This window comes from Scardinius erythrophthalmus, assembly GCF_964197995.2.
Source record: "Scardinius erythrophthalmus genome assembly, chromosome: 13".
In the NCBI taxonomy this organism is placed as follows: Eukaryota; Metazoa; Chordata; class Actinopteri; order Cypriniformes; family Leuciscidae; genus Scardinius; species Scardinius erythrophthalmus.
In genome coordinates this window covers 21,568,212-21,582,330 of record NC_138233.1, presented here as the reverse complement: position 1 = coordinate 21,582,330, position 14,119 = coordinate 21,568,212, and the positions used below count along the sequence as shown (strand labels likewise).

The 14,119-nt window shown below is 39.1% G+C and overlaps 2 protein-coding genes across 2 annotated transcripts in view; both read left to right on the top strand.

Annotated features, from left to right (window-relative positions):
• The window catches only part of LOC308700339 (teneurin-2-like), a 100,351-nt gene extending 96,130 nt beyond the window's left edge, over positions 1-4,221 (top strand). The window contains exon 5 of the mRNA XM_081381934.1: positions 3,445-4,221. Coding sequence (XP_081238060.1) covers positions 3,445-3,724 — 280 coding nt within the window. The 3' untranslated portion in view covers positions 3,725-4,221. The remainder of the gene's footprint in view (positions 1-3,444) is intronic.
• A 2,505-nt stretch (positions 4,222-6,726) lies between these two features.
• LOC308700468 (teneurin-2-like) overlaps positions 6,727-14,119 on the top strand; it is a gene marked incomplete at its 5' end in the record, with an annotated part of 70,108 nt that continues 62,715 nt past the window's right edge. Inside the window, 3 exons of the mRNA XM_081382102.1 lie at positions 6,727-6,757; positions 6,844-7,048; positions 11,186-11,220. Coding sequence (XP_081238228.1) covers positions 6,727-6,757; positions 6,844-7,048; positions 11,186-11,220 — 271 coding nt within the window. The remainder of the gene's footprint in view (positions 6,758-6,843; positions 7,049-11,185; positions 11,221-14,119) is intronic.

Genomic DNA, 14,119 nt, shown 5'->3' with positions numbered 1-14,119 from the left:
GGAAAAACAGCTTTGTTATGTAAAGCCACCGTGTGGAATCCTCTGTGTGGCCTATTTTCATTATACGGCTGCATTATTATCATTTATTACCATTCATTACGTTTATCAACCTGCTCTCACTCTCTCCGTCTCTCCCTTAGTGGCTTGTGTGAAGGACATACCTCTATCTTTTTCTTTTGTATTTCTTCTGAGGTTTATTTTCCCTATTGTGGAGAGATGAGCGAATACAGACGTGGTGGGTATGGCGTCATGACTTGGAGAGGTTTTTTTCTTTTTTTTTCTTAAGGAATCATACATAAGATATTAACATGGGACAAATTAAGTGTGAGAACTAAAAGGGTGTCCTCACTATGAGTGCTGATATACAGTCAACCAGCACTGGAACTTTTCACTGTTTCACTCTATTGTTTCTGTGTTTATGCCTTTCAGACAGATTGTACTTCTGTGCAATAGTGGTGGGAAATTTTCATTGTTTCACCATAGTAACAAGTGACTTTCTTTATGAGTGAGTCGTTGAATCACTCACTCAAATGGTTTATTCAAAAACGTTGATTCGTTCAGAAATTAAAAAAGTAAGTGACTGTCATTAAATTATTGTATTATACATTCAATCAATTTGTTTAAAACACTGTTTTATTCAGGAACAAAACAAGTGGCTTACTGAATTGGTTAGTACTCTTACTATTTCTTTATTTAGAACATATGTTTTAGACACAATACTTTTTTTTTTCTTTTTTTTCTTTTTTTTTTTGCTCCATGACCATAAATTGACAACTGTCCATATTGTGTCTCAAATAAGTTTAAACAGAAATAAGTCAATATTAACTTATTTTTTATCAAATTTTTGGGGGCTTTTTAATATATTTTTTTAAATATATTTTTATGGTTTTTTTTTTTTTTAATAATTCAAAATATAAAATGACCAGTACTGTTTGTTAAACTGACAGTTTAGTATTATCTGGTCATGTTCTCTTGTGTATAAGTAGGCTACAGTATGTAAGAAAGCAGATGTAGGTGCACTGTAGGTTAAAGCTTAAAAATCGCTTGGTGATAGATTAGTTAGTCGCTGACCCCCGTAGCCCCATCAGGCCTGATTCCAGGGGGGTTCAGTCTGTCCATTAATGGGTGAGTGTGGGATGATAGAGGGATGTATGGGGATAGGCCGATAAGAGATGGAGGTAATGGAAGGGCTGGAGCACGACGGAACAAAAATCAGCTCTGGAAATGGAATCCACCGCTGGAACGTGTCCAGAGATATTGGAAGGCATCTTGTGGAAAGAGGCTATTAAAGATCACAGGAGTGAGCAGCCTGTGGCCGTTACCCTTGTAGGTTAGAGGTATGAGGGATGGATGTGCCTGGGGGTAGTGTGTGTGGGCTGGTCCAAAGACAAACCTTTTAGGCTTATAACTGACCGAACTAAAGCTCTCAGCCTCTCGATTCGGTATTAATAGAGAACGGGACCCGATGAAACACGACAAACCCCATGACCCCATGCTAATCACAACGGCAATGCGACTGCAGCTAATCCATTTTACACTACATCTTTTTTTAACACCGCATCCGTGCTGCTGGCATGACCAGGCTTAAAAGTTCTCATTTGTAGGGCAGGAAACACCAGCATGGGGCTCAGAGCAGTAATTAACTGCTAAATTATTTAAGTACAATGCTAAATTGTACAAGTTTCATCAATAATCTATTGAAGCATTAAGGCTATGTTAGTAAGTGTCACAGCACTGAATAGAGACTGGAGAACACCAGTGTGACACCAGAGAGACCGCTCTGACAGCTACTTTCCGTGTGACGTAATTTCTTAAAGACGAAGTGTCTTTTTTTTCCTCAGTGTTAACCAATAAACCTTTTTTTCCCACACAGAGCTGTGTCATGGCTTCAGTAGTCATGTTTAACATGATTTTAGGTGTTTCGCATCAATGTTGTTCATTATTAATTTTGTCACAGATTTCTGTTGTATTATCAGTATTGATGCACTGATAATAAATTATCTTTTTTTCATGTCAACTTTTAGGGAAGAATTAGGAGTGTTTTGGAAACAATTCTGTGTATCACAGAAATTACACTTTTAAAGGGGTCATATGATGCTATTTTTAAAGATGGGTGGAATATAATATGTTAACATGCTTTAATGTTTAAAAAATACATTATTTTTCCACATACTGTACATTATTGTGGGTCCTCTATGCCCGGTCTTTCTAAAATGAGTCCCTCCTTCCAAATAGCGCAGTGTGCTCTAATTGGCTAGCTGACCCAGTGCGTTGTGATTGGCCAAACAACTCAAGCGCGTGTCGGAAATGCCACGGTGCATGTTACCATAATTGCAAGCTTCGGCTTCCAAAGCAATTATAAAGACAGTTAATAATATTGTCATTTTTATCTGTTCGAGCCCCATCGGATTCTGAAAGCGGAGAACAGAGGATACTATGTTTGTGCAAATAAATCTATCTCTGCACTTTTGATTGTAAGAAAGACAAACAATATGCATTACTCTATTTGGGCGGCTTTATGCGTATATTTCCACCTTGTGGCGTAGGTCGTTGAGGGAGAATTCGATTGAGGCGTTTTAGCTAGGTCTGGATCTGCCTTTTCTTTTAGATAGAAGTCTTTTTGTGGGAGACTTTGAGCTTTGTAACTTTGCAGATCTTATACATGCACAAACAGCTACATAACACTAGAGAAAAAGGAAAACATGAAAACGCATTATATGACCCCTTTAAAGCTAGTCGGGGGTAAAAGTGATTTGTGATGCATTTGTTAGATGTTTCTAATTGCACACTGTAGTGAAAAGCATTCTGTGGGATCCTGCCAGGCTGTTGTTACATGACTCTGTGGTCTATGAACCACATTTTAGCTTAACGCTGATTATCAGTGAGTATGTTCTGTCTCTCTATAGTCTAGGTGCCGAGACTGGATATTAACAAATTACATCCTGTTTGTCTGCACCAAGAGTCAGTTTATAAGGCTATAATGATTAATCTCTCTGTGAAGTACACAGCAATATCCTCCTGTCTATATGTTTCTATTCATCAGCTCAGCGGAAATGACCCTGCACCAGAGAGCCGAGCTGCTGCGTACGGTCTCAGTGAATTGTGTCTCTGTACAGTATGTGTTTGTTGTTGTACCTGAAAGGAGCGGAGCCTCTTGAATTATTGAGTGACTTTGTTGTATAAGTGTCCCTCGGTGGGCCGGGACAGGCCTGCGGTGCCGTGTGTTCGTATGCCATATGTCCACTGCACCACACTGAGGCGCTGCATACACTGTCCTTCACCCCCAACAAGTGCCTGCGACACTCAGCGGTCAACACAACACACACACACTCATACCTTAAAGCTGGAAGCTACAGCTGAGAAGGTTTGATACTAGGGATGGATGTGACCTTCCATGTGTGCTTGAAATACTAAAAGCGCTATTTATCTTTCTCTTTTCTGCAGGCATTTCCTGTTTAAGACCTCTTCAGGGACCACACCTCTCTTTAGCAGCTCATCTCCAGGTTACCCTTTGAACTCCGGCACAGTATATTCGCCCCCACCGCGGCTCCTACCCAGAAACACCTTCTCCAGAAGCGCCTTCAAACTGAAGAAACCGTCCAAGTACTGCAGCTGGAAATGTGCGGCCCTGTCGGCGATCACTGCTGCCGCTCTGCTGGCCATTCTGTTGTCTTACTTCATCGGTAAAATATCTCATTCTCTCTTTTTTGGCTGTAGCTTTTAATTGTTTTTGTATTGACTGTGATGTACCATTTTTAAATCAGACACTATAATGTAGGAGACTATTACGTTATTGCATCATCACTTTTTTAAATCATCTGAGAGACTCATTTAGGCATTGTAATGAACACTTATATCTGTACAAACAGTTGTTCAGCAATAGCAATAAGCAGAACATTTAATTCCACATAGAGATTAAGTAGGCTATTCATCATTAGATTAGTGTGTATGTGTGTGTGTGTGTGTGTGTGTGTGTGTGTGTGTGTGTGTGTGTGTGTGTGTGTGTGTGTGTGTGTGTGTGTGTGTGTGTGTTTACTGTATATGTGTGTGCATATTTTATCCAGATGCTGCTCATTATTGAATGTGCCTGAGGAGAAATGTAGAAATGTTACCTAACTCATACCGGATGATCTGTGACTAGAACTGTGACTAGAACCTGTTACATTGTTAAGATCTGAATTATTAAAAGCAACATCGCCTTGTGCTTTATGCATCGAAGGTACCCAGCTGGCTTTATTCAGTGTATATCTTAGAAGGACCCTGTCTTCTACAGAAGACCATTTCTGCCACAGAGTGAAAAAATTGATGGCTCAATCGGATTGAAAATCCTTCATGTAAACATGGTATGTCATCAAGGCATAAACGACAATAATACTCACTGTAGCTCCGGTGACATTAGCTTTCTCCAATTCTGAATGCAGTGACTGGGGCACAGCTCATGCACTGACGTTTTGTTTAGAATACTTAAATGCACGTGTAAATAAAAATGTTAATTTGGACTGTAAAGTTTAGGGTTCATATAAACAGACCTTTCAGAATTTAAAATCGGATTGGATTTATTAGGATAATAGGATTGATGAAAATTAGTGCATATAAACATACCTGCTATGCAGTGTTAATTTTGACTGCAAATTTTGATTTAGTTTTAGTCATGGTCGTTTGACTAAATGCCATTTAGTTTTAACCATATTTTAGTCATCTTAATTGTATTAGTTATAGTCTGGTTGTTGTCAAATATCATAATGGGTTTAGTTTCAATTTATCTTAAAATCAAACCACTTATGATAAAGAAACAGGAACACGGTATTTTCAATTAATGATATAGGCCTATGCATTCTTTATAACAACTTGCATACAACATTCTTCATTCTTTCAAGCACACATCTATATTTGTATAAATTAAATATAGATTGATCCTTATTAAAGTAAATAAATGATTTCACTCCAAAGGTATAGTTCACTTTGAAATTAAATTTTGGTATGTTTTAGCTTACCTCAAGGGCATCCAAGATGTAGGTGTCTTTTTTCCCGCAGTAGTTTCAATTTTGATATTTTTAGGTCAAACCGTTCTTGTCTGTAGATATATACACTAGATGTCACCTTAAAGACATTCGTTCCAATGAACTGTCGTAGACAAGGCGACATCTAGTGTATATATCTATGCACCAGTCTGCGCACACGTCACACACCAGGATGCGCGCGCGCCCTCAGATCACTTGGACGTGGCTGTGTTACAAGAGGTATAAACGATATAAATACTGTTCGTTTTCTCACACAAACCACTCGTTTCGTTTCTTAGGCCATCAATGTGTACTTACGATGGGGAATTGTTTAATTTTGACGATGGGGAATTGTTTTAATTTGGACTCGGTGCATGCTCTTTGAGACAGTGACCATAGACCTGCATTATATGACTGAAAGACAAGAACGGTTTGACCTAAAAATATAAAAATTTAAACTACTGCGGAAAAAAAGACACCTACATCTTGGATGCCCTTGAGGTAAGCTAAAACATACCAAAATTTAATTTCAAAGTGAACTATCCCTTTAAGGTTGAATGTACGGATCCAATACACTGATACACATCTGATATTCTTTAAGACATAAATGACTTTGTTTATGTGAATATTTGCCAAAACAGACATTTTGACAATTGTATGTATTTGTCCATTCAAGTGCGAAATGGTGCAAAAGAAAAATCAATTCAGTACTCATGCTCTGAGAGGCAGCTTTCTGTGTGTGCACAGAAAACCGGATTGATTTGAGCTCTCTTTCTGCTCCATACTTTCACTCAGACGGCAACTACTCAGTTCTGACTGGATCTCTACCCAAATTGTTCCTCCCTAACATTTTCGCCTCTTTAGTGGGGAAATCCTATAGGCTGATTTATTTTTGCGTTGTTTTATAATTTGGCTTACTTAAAGGAGCTGTATGTAAGATTGTGGCCAAAACTGGTACTGCAATCACTTTCAAATTACTGTATAGAGCGGTGTATCCCCTCCCCCTCCCCCCTGACTTGAGGTTGCCAGATAGGCTGCAGGATCCAGCAGGAACGTTTGTAGCTGCAGCTGTGGTAACTAGAGCAGAGCTGGCAACCCGGTTGCAGAAACACTACTGACTTCGTGATTGGTAGATAGATGGAGGGCGGCGCTTCAGGCCAAAACACAAGATGACAACATCAACATCAGTTGAGGGCTGCAACTTCACTTTTTAAATGACAATATCCTGGCCGTAATACTGTTGTCAGTGATATAAGTATTTGAAATGAACATGATTTCTTAATGTCTAGTGACATATCAGGGCCATTTTATGATTAATTGAAATACATTTCTTACATACAGCTCCTTTAAATAAACTACATAATATACTTGTGAAAAATAATTTCAGTCTATTTACAACGCCTTTGTTTACTCGATGGATATCCAAGTCAACCTAAAGACAAAGTCAACCTATCGTGGAGGACACTTTAAATGCAAAGCATTGCCATGCGTCTTTAACCTTGCACTGCGCTTGTTATTATTTTCAATAAGGTGTCTCTGCTTTGTCTTTTGTGAGTGTAAGTTATTGGATAATGGAGAAGCGTTGGCCTTCCCCTCACACCTCACAAAGCATCGTAAAGACCCCCAGTTGAGAGCAGAAATGAGTCCTCGCTCTTCACACTGGATGACTTTAATACTGAGGGTGTGAACAGCATGAGAACGCAAGATAAAATGAGAAAATGAGAAAATGCACACTCTCAATGAACATCAGAGAGAAAGTGAGACAAGGATAAAGGCACAAAGCCACATAGACAGACAAAAGCGGACACAGAGGAAGAGGCTGGCTTTCTGTGGCCTCTATTAGAAGCACACCTGGGCTATGGAGTCTTGCTCTGGCAGGATGCCTCAGTCCCCTCTGTGTCTCTATTTAAAAGCCCCAAGCAAGGGGCAGATGTGTCACACGGACCCGCACTGCCCCTCTTCTCTCTGGAGACGCCGCTCAACAGATGGGGCAGTCAGCAAGTGCAGGAGTCAGCACAAACGCCCTTGTTCTTCCTGCCTGCGTCGCTGTACGTGTATTCAACTACCCGTCTGCCTTTCCCATGTCCTTCAGTGCTCCACAGTCTTTTGTGCTGTCTGAAACTCGGCTCAATTATCCCGCTCCAAATAACACTACACAGAAAGCCAGAGGAACGATGTTTCAGCATAGAGGCCTCAAAAAGTGTTTGGTGTGAAAAAGTGTGAAATTTTAAATATTGTCATTTTATTGCAATTAAAATGAGCTGTTTTCTATTTTAATATAATGCTTTAATATTGAACAAATCAAATTTATTCCTGTGAGGGAAAAGTGGAATTTAATTTAAAGATTTAACTTCAAATTTATTTTAAGATTTGTTCAGTTTTAAAACTTAAAACAATAGATAGAAGATAAAAAAAAGTCTTAAGTCTCTTTCTGGTTGTCAAATGTTATTGGAACATTGTTAGTTTATGTGATGAACTACACATGTGGATGAATTAAATTAATTAAAAGTAATTTAAAAAATATCTGAAAGTGAAAAGTGAAGTTAGTACTGACAAAAGTATCTGGCTTCATTTGCAGATATAGGCAGATTAACCGTTTGGGCAATTGGCCAAGTACTCTAGGTGTCAGTGCCCAGGGGAACCAAATAATCTTAATGCGGATTGTCTCACTGTGCAGATGCCACTATGTTTTGTTAAGAAATTCAACTAAATGTATGTATTTGTAATTGTTACTTAGTGTCCAAACACATCATCAAATAGTAGTTACTCGTATAACAGCTGTAAATTGTTTGAAATCAGAGGTCAGACTTTTATTTTGGTCTGGACAGGATTCATTCCAGTGGGATGATTCATTTAATAAATGTGTATTTACTTTTCTAAAGGTAATTCTATCGGCACTGTCAGCAGTATTCAGTTGATGGAGGTATTAACTGTCAGAAAATGCCCCTGCTTAAGCTGTGTTTATGGACTTGTGCACATTTTGTGTGTGTGTGTGTGTTTGTATATTAGTGCATCCCCACAAACAGATAAATGTGCCACTGCGGCATTTTCCCCAACACAGACGTGGCTGCTAGTCCGCTGAGAGATGCCCAATCTCCCTGGGAATGGAAGGAGCTTCCAGGGGAGAGAAAGAAGTAGTTATTTTTATTTCCGCATCTTTTACTGGAGGCCTGAAAGTCTCCTTTTTGCTGCTTTCTCTTTGGGGATGGATAACTGTCCCAGAACGGCACTGTAGCCCCTGAAAGCCTAAATTCAGCACCAGGAGAAGAGAGCTCACAGATGCTCGTACTAACACATATCAGCTCCCCCTGGCTTACACACACACACACATACACGCACACACACACACACACACACACACACACACACACACACACAGGTGTGCAGAGTAGTTATCTATGAGTAGAGCAAATGAGAGGAAAAAGAGAGGAGGAGACACAAAGAGTAGCATCAAGATGAGATGAGACAAAAGAGAAGAGACTATATAACCTCGTAAGATGAAGACCTGGTGAAATGAGTTGAGATGAGATACAGTAAAAGGGGAAAAGGGATTAGACATAAATGACACAAGCTGAGACCAAACGAGAAGTGAAACAAGATATCAAGATAAGACAAGAAATAGAGATGAGATGAGAAGCATTGAGACAATAGAACCGAATTAAAGTGGAAAGATGTGGGGGGAAATCATGAATTAAGACATGATAAGATGAGACAGAAAGAGATGAGACAAATTAACAAAACAAGAGGGGAAAATCTAATAGAGACAGGGCAAAATTAAAAAAAGGAATGAGACAAATGAGAGCAAATGAGAGGAGAAGCGTCAAGATAAAACCACAGGCAGAGATGAGATGAAATGTTAAGAGAAGTCTTGAGACAAAATAAGAAGGATTTAGATGAGAATGAAATGACACAAAATAATGAGAAGAGAAGCGTCAAAATTAGATGAGATAAGACAAGAAATGGAAATTGCACAAATGAAACAGGATGAGAATCGAATAAAAGTCTCAAAACAAGATATGAGAATAGGCTGTTGAGAAGAGATGAGACCTGACGAGAACAGACATGACAAGAGAAAGCCAAAACGAGAGGGGAAACATCAAGATGAGAGAAACAGAGATAAGACAAGAAGATAAGACAAGTATTTAGACCAGAAAGAAATGAAACAAAGATGAGAAGAAAATTATTAAATAGAGATAATGGGATGAGACAAAAGAAACAGAGATGAGTCGAAATGATAAGAAAGGCGTTGAGACAAAGGAAATAAATTCGACAAATTAACACAAAATGAGAAGACAAACAGTGAAGAGAAAAGACAAAATGAGAAATAGAGATGAGACAGAAAACATGACGAGAAGAGAATAAAAGTGTCAAAGCAAACAAGAGAAGAGACTTGTTGCATGCATTCATGACATCACTCTCACCACTGTTTTGTGAGGCTGCTACAGCAGGGAAGGGGTTGCTGGGATACAGGTGAGCGGTCCTGATGCAAAAGAGAAACAGGTCTGTCATCATATGTTGTGGAGAAGACAAACGCTCAACAGCTCCCTCGCGGTCTCGTCTGCGCTAAAGACTGCTTGATTCATTGGCCCAGAGTGATCAAAGAGAGGAAGAGGGAGATAGAGGGAGAGCGGACAGGGGCAGATGGAATGTGTAACAGAGATAACAAGGTTTAGACTCCATCGGGCTACATGTTGATTCCACAGGCTGCAGTCTGAATGGCTCAGAGCCCGGTGAGGAAAAAACACTACATCAGACCAGCAACAGGAAGATGACGACCCACTTATGGCACACTGACACAGCTAAAATACACACCGTAAACTGCAAGTCAAGCATACTTGCTGATAAACACGTTATACACAAGTAGACCATTTTCTTTCATCAAATTCTTGTTGGTCCTGGAACTTATTAACAATCAGATTTTAGGGTGAGGTTCAAGCATAGGGTTTGGGTTAGGTTCCTTGAACAGCAACCAGTCCTTGTCCACTGATTCACTAAGGGTTATGTTGGGATAATGATTAGGGTTAGCACATACATACATACATACATGCAGGGCTTGACATTGACTTTTTTGCTCACCAGCCACTGTGACGAGTGGTTTTCCAAAGTTACTACTCAGCATTTTCACTGGCCACAATTTTGACATTGATACCATGGGGGTAAACTGCCATATAGATATTTTTAAAAATGATCTCAGTTTGGCAGCAGATATATTAGGCCGCTGTCAATTTAAAAACTCAACTTTCTCTTTCATCTTTCTCAACTGTTTACGTTCACTTCAAACATATTTTTTTTACGGAAATACTCACCAAGACCGGCATTTTGACATTATTTTGTGTGTATTTGACTGTTTAAGCGCAATAAGCAGTGAAAAAGAACTAAATTTAGTACTGAGAAGCGGTGTTACTGAATATGCTCACACCCAAAAGCTGCGGGATTGAGTAAAATGATGCGCAATCCTAAGCCGAAATGCAAGCCCTGTAACACCAACAATATTGGAGCAAATTAAACGAGTGAATGAGGGGAGGCTGGTTTGTCAACTCGTTGTCGGAGAGATGTGATCTAGAAAGCACAGCTGGAATCGTGTGTTTGCAGAAAATGAGTATTGGAAGCGTTTCAGATATTTCAGTATCGATATGTATTGAAAAATCTATATTTCACGCAACACTAGCCAAAAGTGGCTATAGTAGGAGTGATTGTGTTACACACCACTACTGAAATCCACCCGCATTTGGGTTAATGCCGAGCCCTGCATACATGCATACATACGAACATACATGAATGTATTTATTAAAATTATACAATTATTTTTTTACAAAGTATTATTTGTATAATTAGCATTAGAGTTATTAATATTTATTTATCTTTATTAGTGTTTTTGATTATATTATCATTAATTTATTTAAACTATTAATATAAAATGATTAAACCAATTATGAATTATTTAATTATTATAATTGCAAATGTATTTATTGCTAAATGTATTTTATCACAAAGGACTTTTATTTGTATTTGTTTGTTTATTTAGTTAGTTCCAGAACCAAAATAATATGTTGCTCTAGTAACTAACTTGCTGCTAGATTTTCCGTGCGCATCAGTGTCCTTGAGCCGGGAAAGTTGTGCGTGGGTATGGCGATAGTGTGTGGTGCATGTGAGTTCTGTGTCACCTCTGTGTTGTGCGGATACAGAGGCAGCTCATACATCAGTGGAGACAGGCCGTGTGGTGAGTGTCATGGAAGTAGACAGAAGACAAATTTGCGCACACACACTCTCTCTCCCCCCCCCCCTCTCTCTCTCTCCCTCTCTGTATCCCCTTCTCTCTGTATTTTTAGCAGCATCATCACTTCCCTTCATTGCCCACCAATGACTCAAATGCTCATCGCCACTCTGGGCCGTTGACCTTCACGCCAGCCGATGCGTGCACCTCCATCCATAACGCACCGCTGTCTGAAGCGTTATTGAGTAATCAGAGCCGCTTTCTCTAACCGCATGCCGCAGTGTTGGGGCGGTCTGAGGAGTCAGGCAGCATCCATAAACATCACCCCACTACCACCGAAAACACATCGATTGCCTAAGACCGTTTTAACTGCATGCTTCCTGATGTAGCTTAGGGATCTTAAAGAAAACATAAAACTGCATTAATTTCCATAATGTGATGTATTTTGGAGTGAAACAGAATGTTCACTTGCACATTATGTAGAGCAGGACTTTGTTGTATCCATCAGGATGTTTTATTGGATTGTGATTGTTTAGCTATTATATTATTGTTAATATTGTTTTCCACAATCCACAAGGCTTTTAATCAGCAGAAAAGAAAAGTAATTTCAGAGGCAAATTTATTACATTTTCATGCAAAAAAAAAAAAAAAAGGTTTATGAGTAATGTAAACTCATGGATAATGCACAATAACATCACGGACATTAAGTTAATACAAACGATTTTAATTTCACATTATTTTTTAAACAGAGAGTTCACCCAAAAATGAAAATTCTGTCATCATTTACTACCCTTATGTTATTCAAACATGTGTGACTTTTTGGGCCCTATCTTGCACCCAGCGCAATGGACTTGTACACCGACGCATGTGTCATTCCTATTTTGCACCCGCGCAAAGCACGCTTTTCCCTCCACAGAAGCACGTCGCTAAACTAGGGAATGAACTTGCGCTCATTGGCCCTCATTTATCAAAAGTGCGTACACCAAATTTCCAGCGTACACCTGGCGTACACCCAAAACCACGGTGACTTTGAGATTTATCAATATGGACGTTGGCGTACGGCACGCTCAAATCCTACGCCAGCTCAGGAGGTGGTGTACGCACGTTTTGAGTGCGGGAATGCGCAGAAAAACAATTCCTAACACCACAAAACGCATTGATATACTAAAAGATATAATATATTATGACCCACTGTAAAAAAAACAACAACATAGTAATTATAAACTTCAGTGTTTATTTTTGTGCAACATGGACTAAAATGTTTAATTTGTGTGAATTTACCAAAGCATTTGAATTGTAGGCATATGTATTCCTTCAGTTGCGAGCCTGTGCGCTTTACCTGACGATTCAAGCCTTGTTTATACTTTCGCCTGGCTCCGCAGCGCGAGTCTCCGCAGAAGGCGCGCGCACCTCCCCAAACGGACGAGGCGTTTATACTCGACGCGCTCGCCGTTGTACTATTCTTTGAAACGATGGTTAGGCCAGGGTTAGGGCCGGCAGGTGTGCACGGACTGGGTTTAGTAATGAAAGGCCCAAAAATATAATTCAGACTGACAAAATAATAAAAATGCCATTCTTCTTATTTTAAATAATAATAATAATAATAATACAAATAATAATAATAACGACATTCTTCTTCTAAATTACAATAAGCGTCATTAATAATAAATATTATAATAAAAAATAATAATAAAAATCTAGAAATCAATTTTGTTTCTTTCCACTTCCCTGGTTTCGCTTTCTCTTTCTCAAAGAAGTTTCTCTTCTTTGCCACCTTCCGTGTGTCCATGGCGTAAAATGAGGGCGTGGGGGGAGCGGAGACTTGAATATTTAGGGGCGTGTTATTCTACTGACGATCGATTTCAGCCGCGGCATTTATCAAGGGCAGGTATTGCGTACACCAGAATTTCAAACGTACGCACAGCTTCATAAATCAGGCGATGAGAAGAGTGTAAAAATAATCTTACGCCAATATATACGCCCGTTTCGACGCAAGATTGATAAACGAGGGCCATTGGGTGGTTCAGCGCAAAAAAGGAGGCGTGTTCCGGCGCAAACGTTCCTTCATGCTATTTTGCAGGTTTAGAAAACAATTGCGCCACTAACCAGGAAAAAATAGTTTAAAGTCAGTGGCGCATTGCGCATGTTATTCATAAGCTATTTTAAGGGCGCATGCTTGGCCATAATCAATGTAGCATGTGCACAACGCGCACTTTGATTCTCTCATCTACACAGAAGCAGCAGTTTTCATTTTTGCAAATCATACATTATTATGATAGATAGATCTATCATGTTACGCCCAAACCACACCTATGAATAATGAAGCTCTTCAGACCAACCCATTTTAGATTTGCGCCTGGTGCAAGAGTCATTTATCCCGCCGGGAAAATAGCAACAGCGCCAAGACCCGCCCACAAAGTTACTTGCGCTTTGCGCTTTGACACTTGCGTTTCAGATCGTTAAAATAGGGCCCCATGTCTTCATAGATCACAAATGGAGACATTTTGAATACTGTGCTGGTTGCTCTTTTTCATTCAGTAACAATGATTGGGAAAAAGATGTGAAAGCATCATAAAACTTTCCTAAACATTATACATCTCTACCGTTTAAAAGTTTGGGGTTATTGTTTTTGAAGAAGTCTCTTATTTTAAGCAATACAGTAAAATCACTAATATTGTGAAATACTATTACTATTTAAAGTAACTTTTCTATTTATTCCTGTGATGCAAAGCTGAGTTTTCAGCATCATTACTCCAGTGTCCAGGGTCACATGATCCTTCATAAATCATTTTAGCATGATGATTTGGTGCTCAAGAAACATTTCTTGTTATTATCAATGTTGAAAACAGTTGTGCTGCTTAATTTTATTTACATTTTTTTTAAGGAAATTGTAATAGAAATAGAA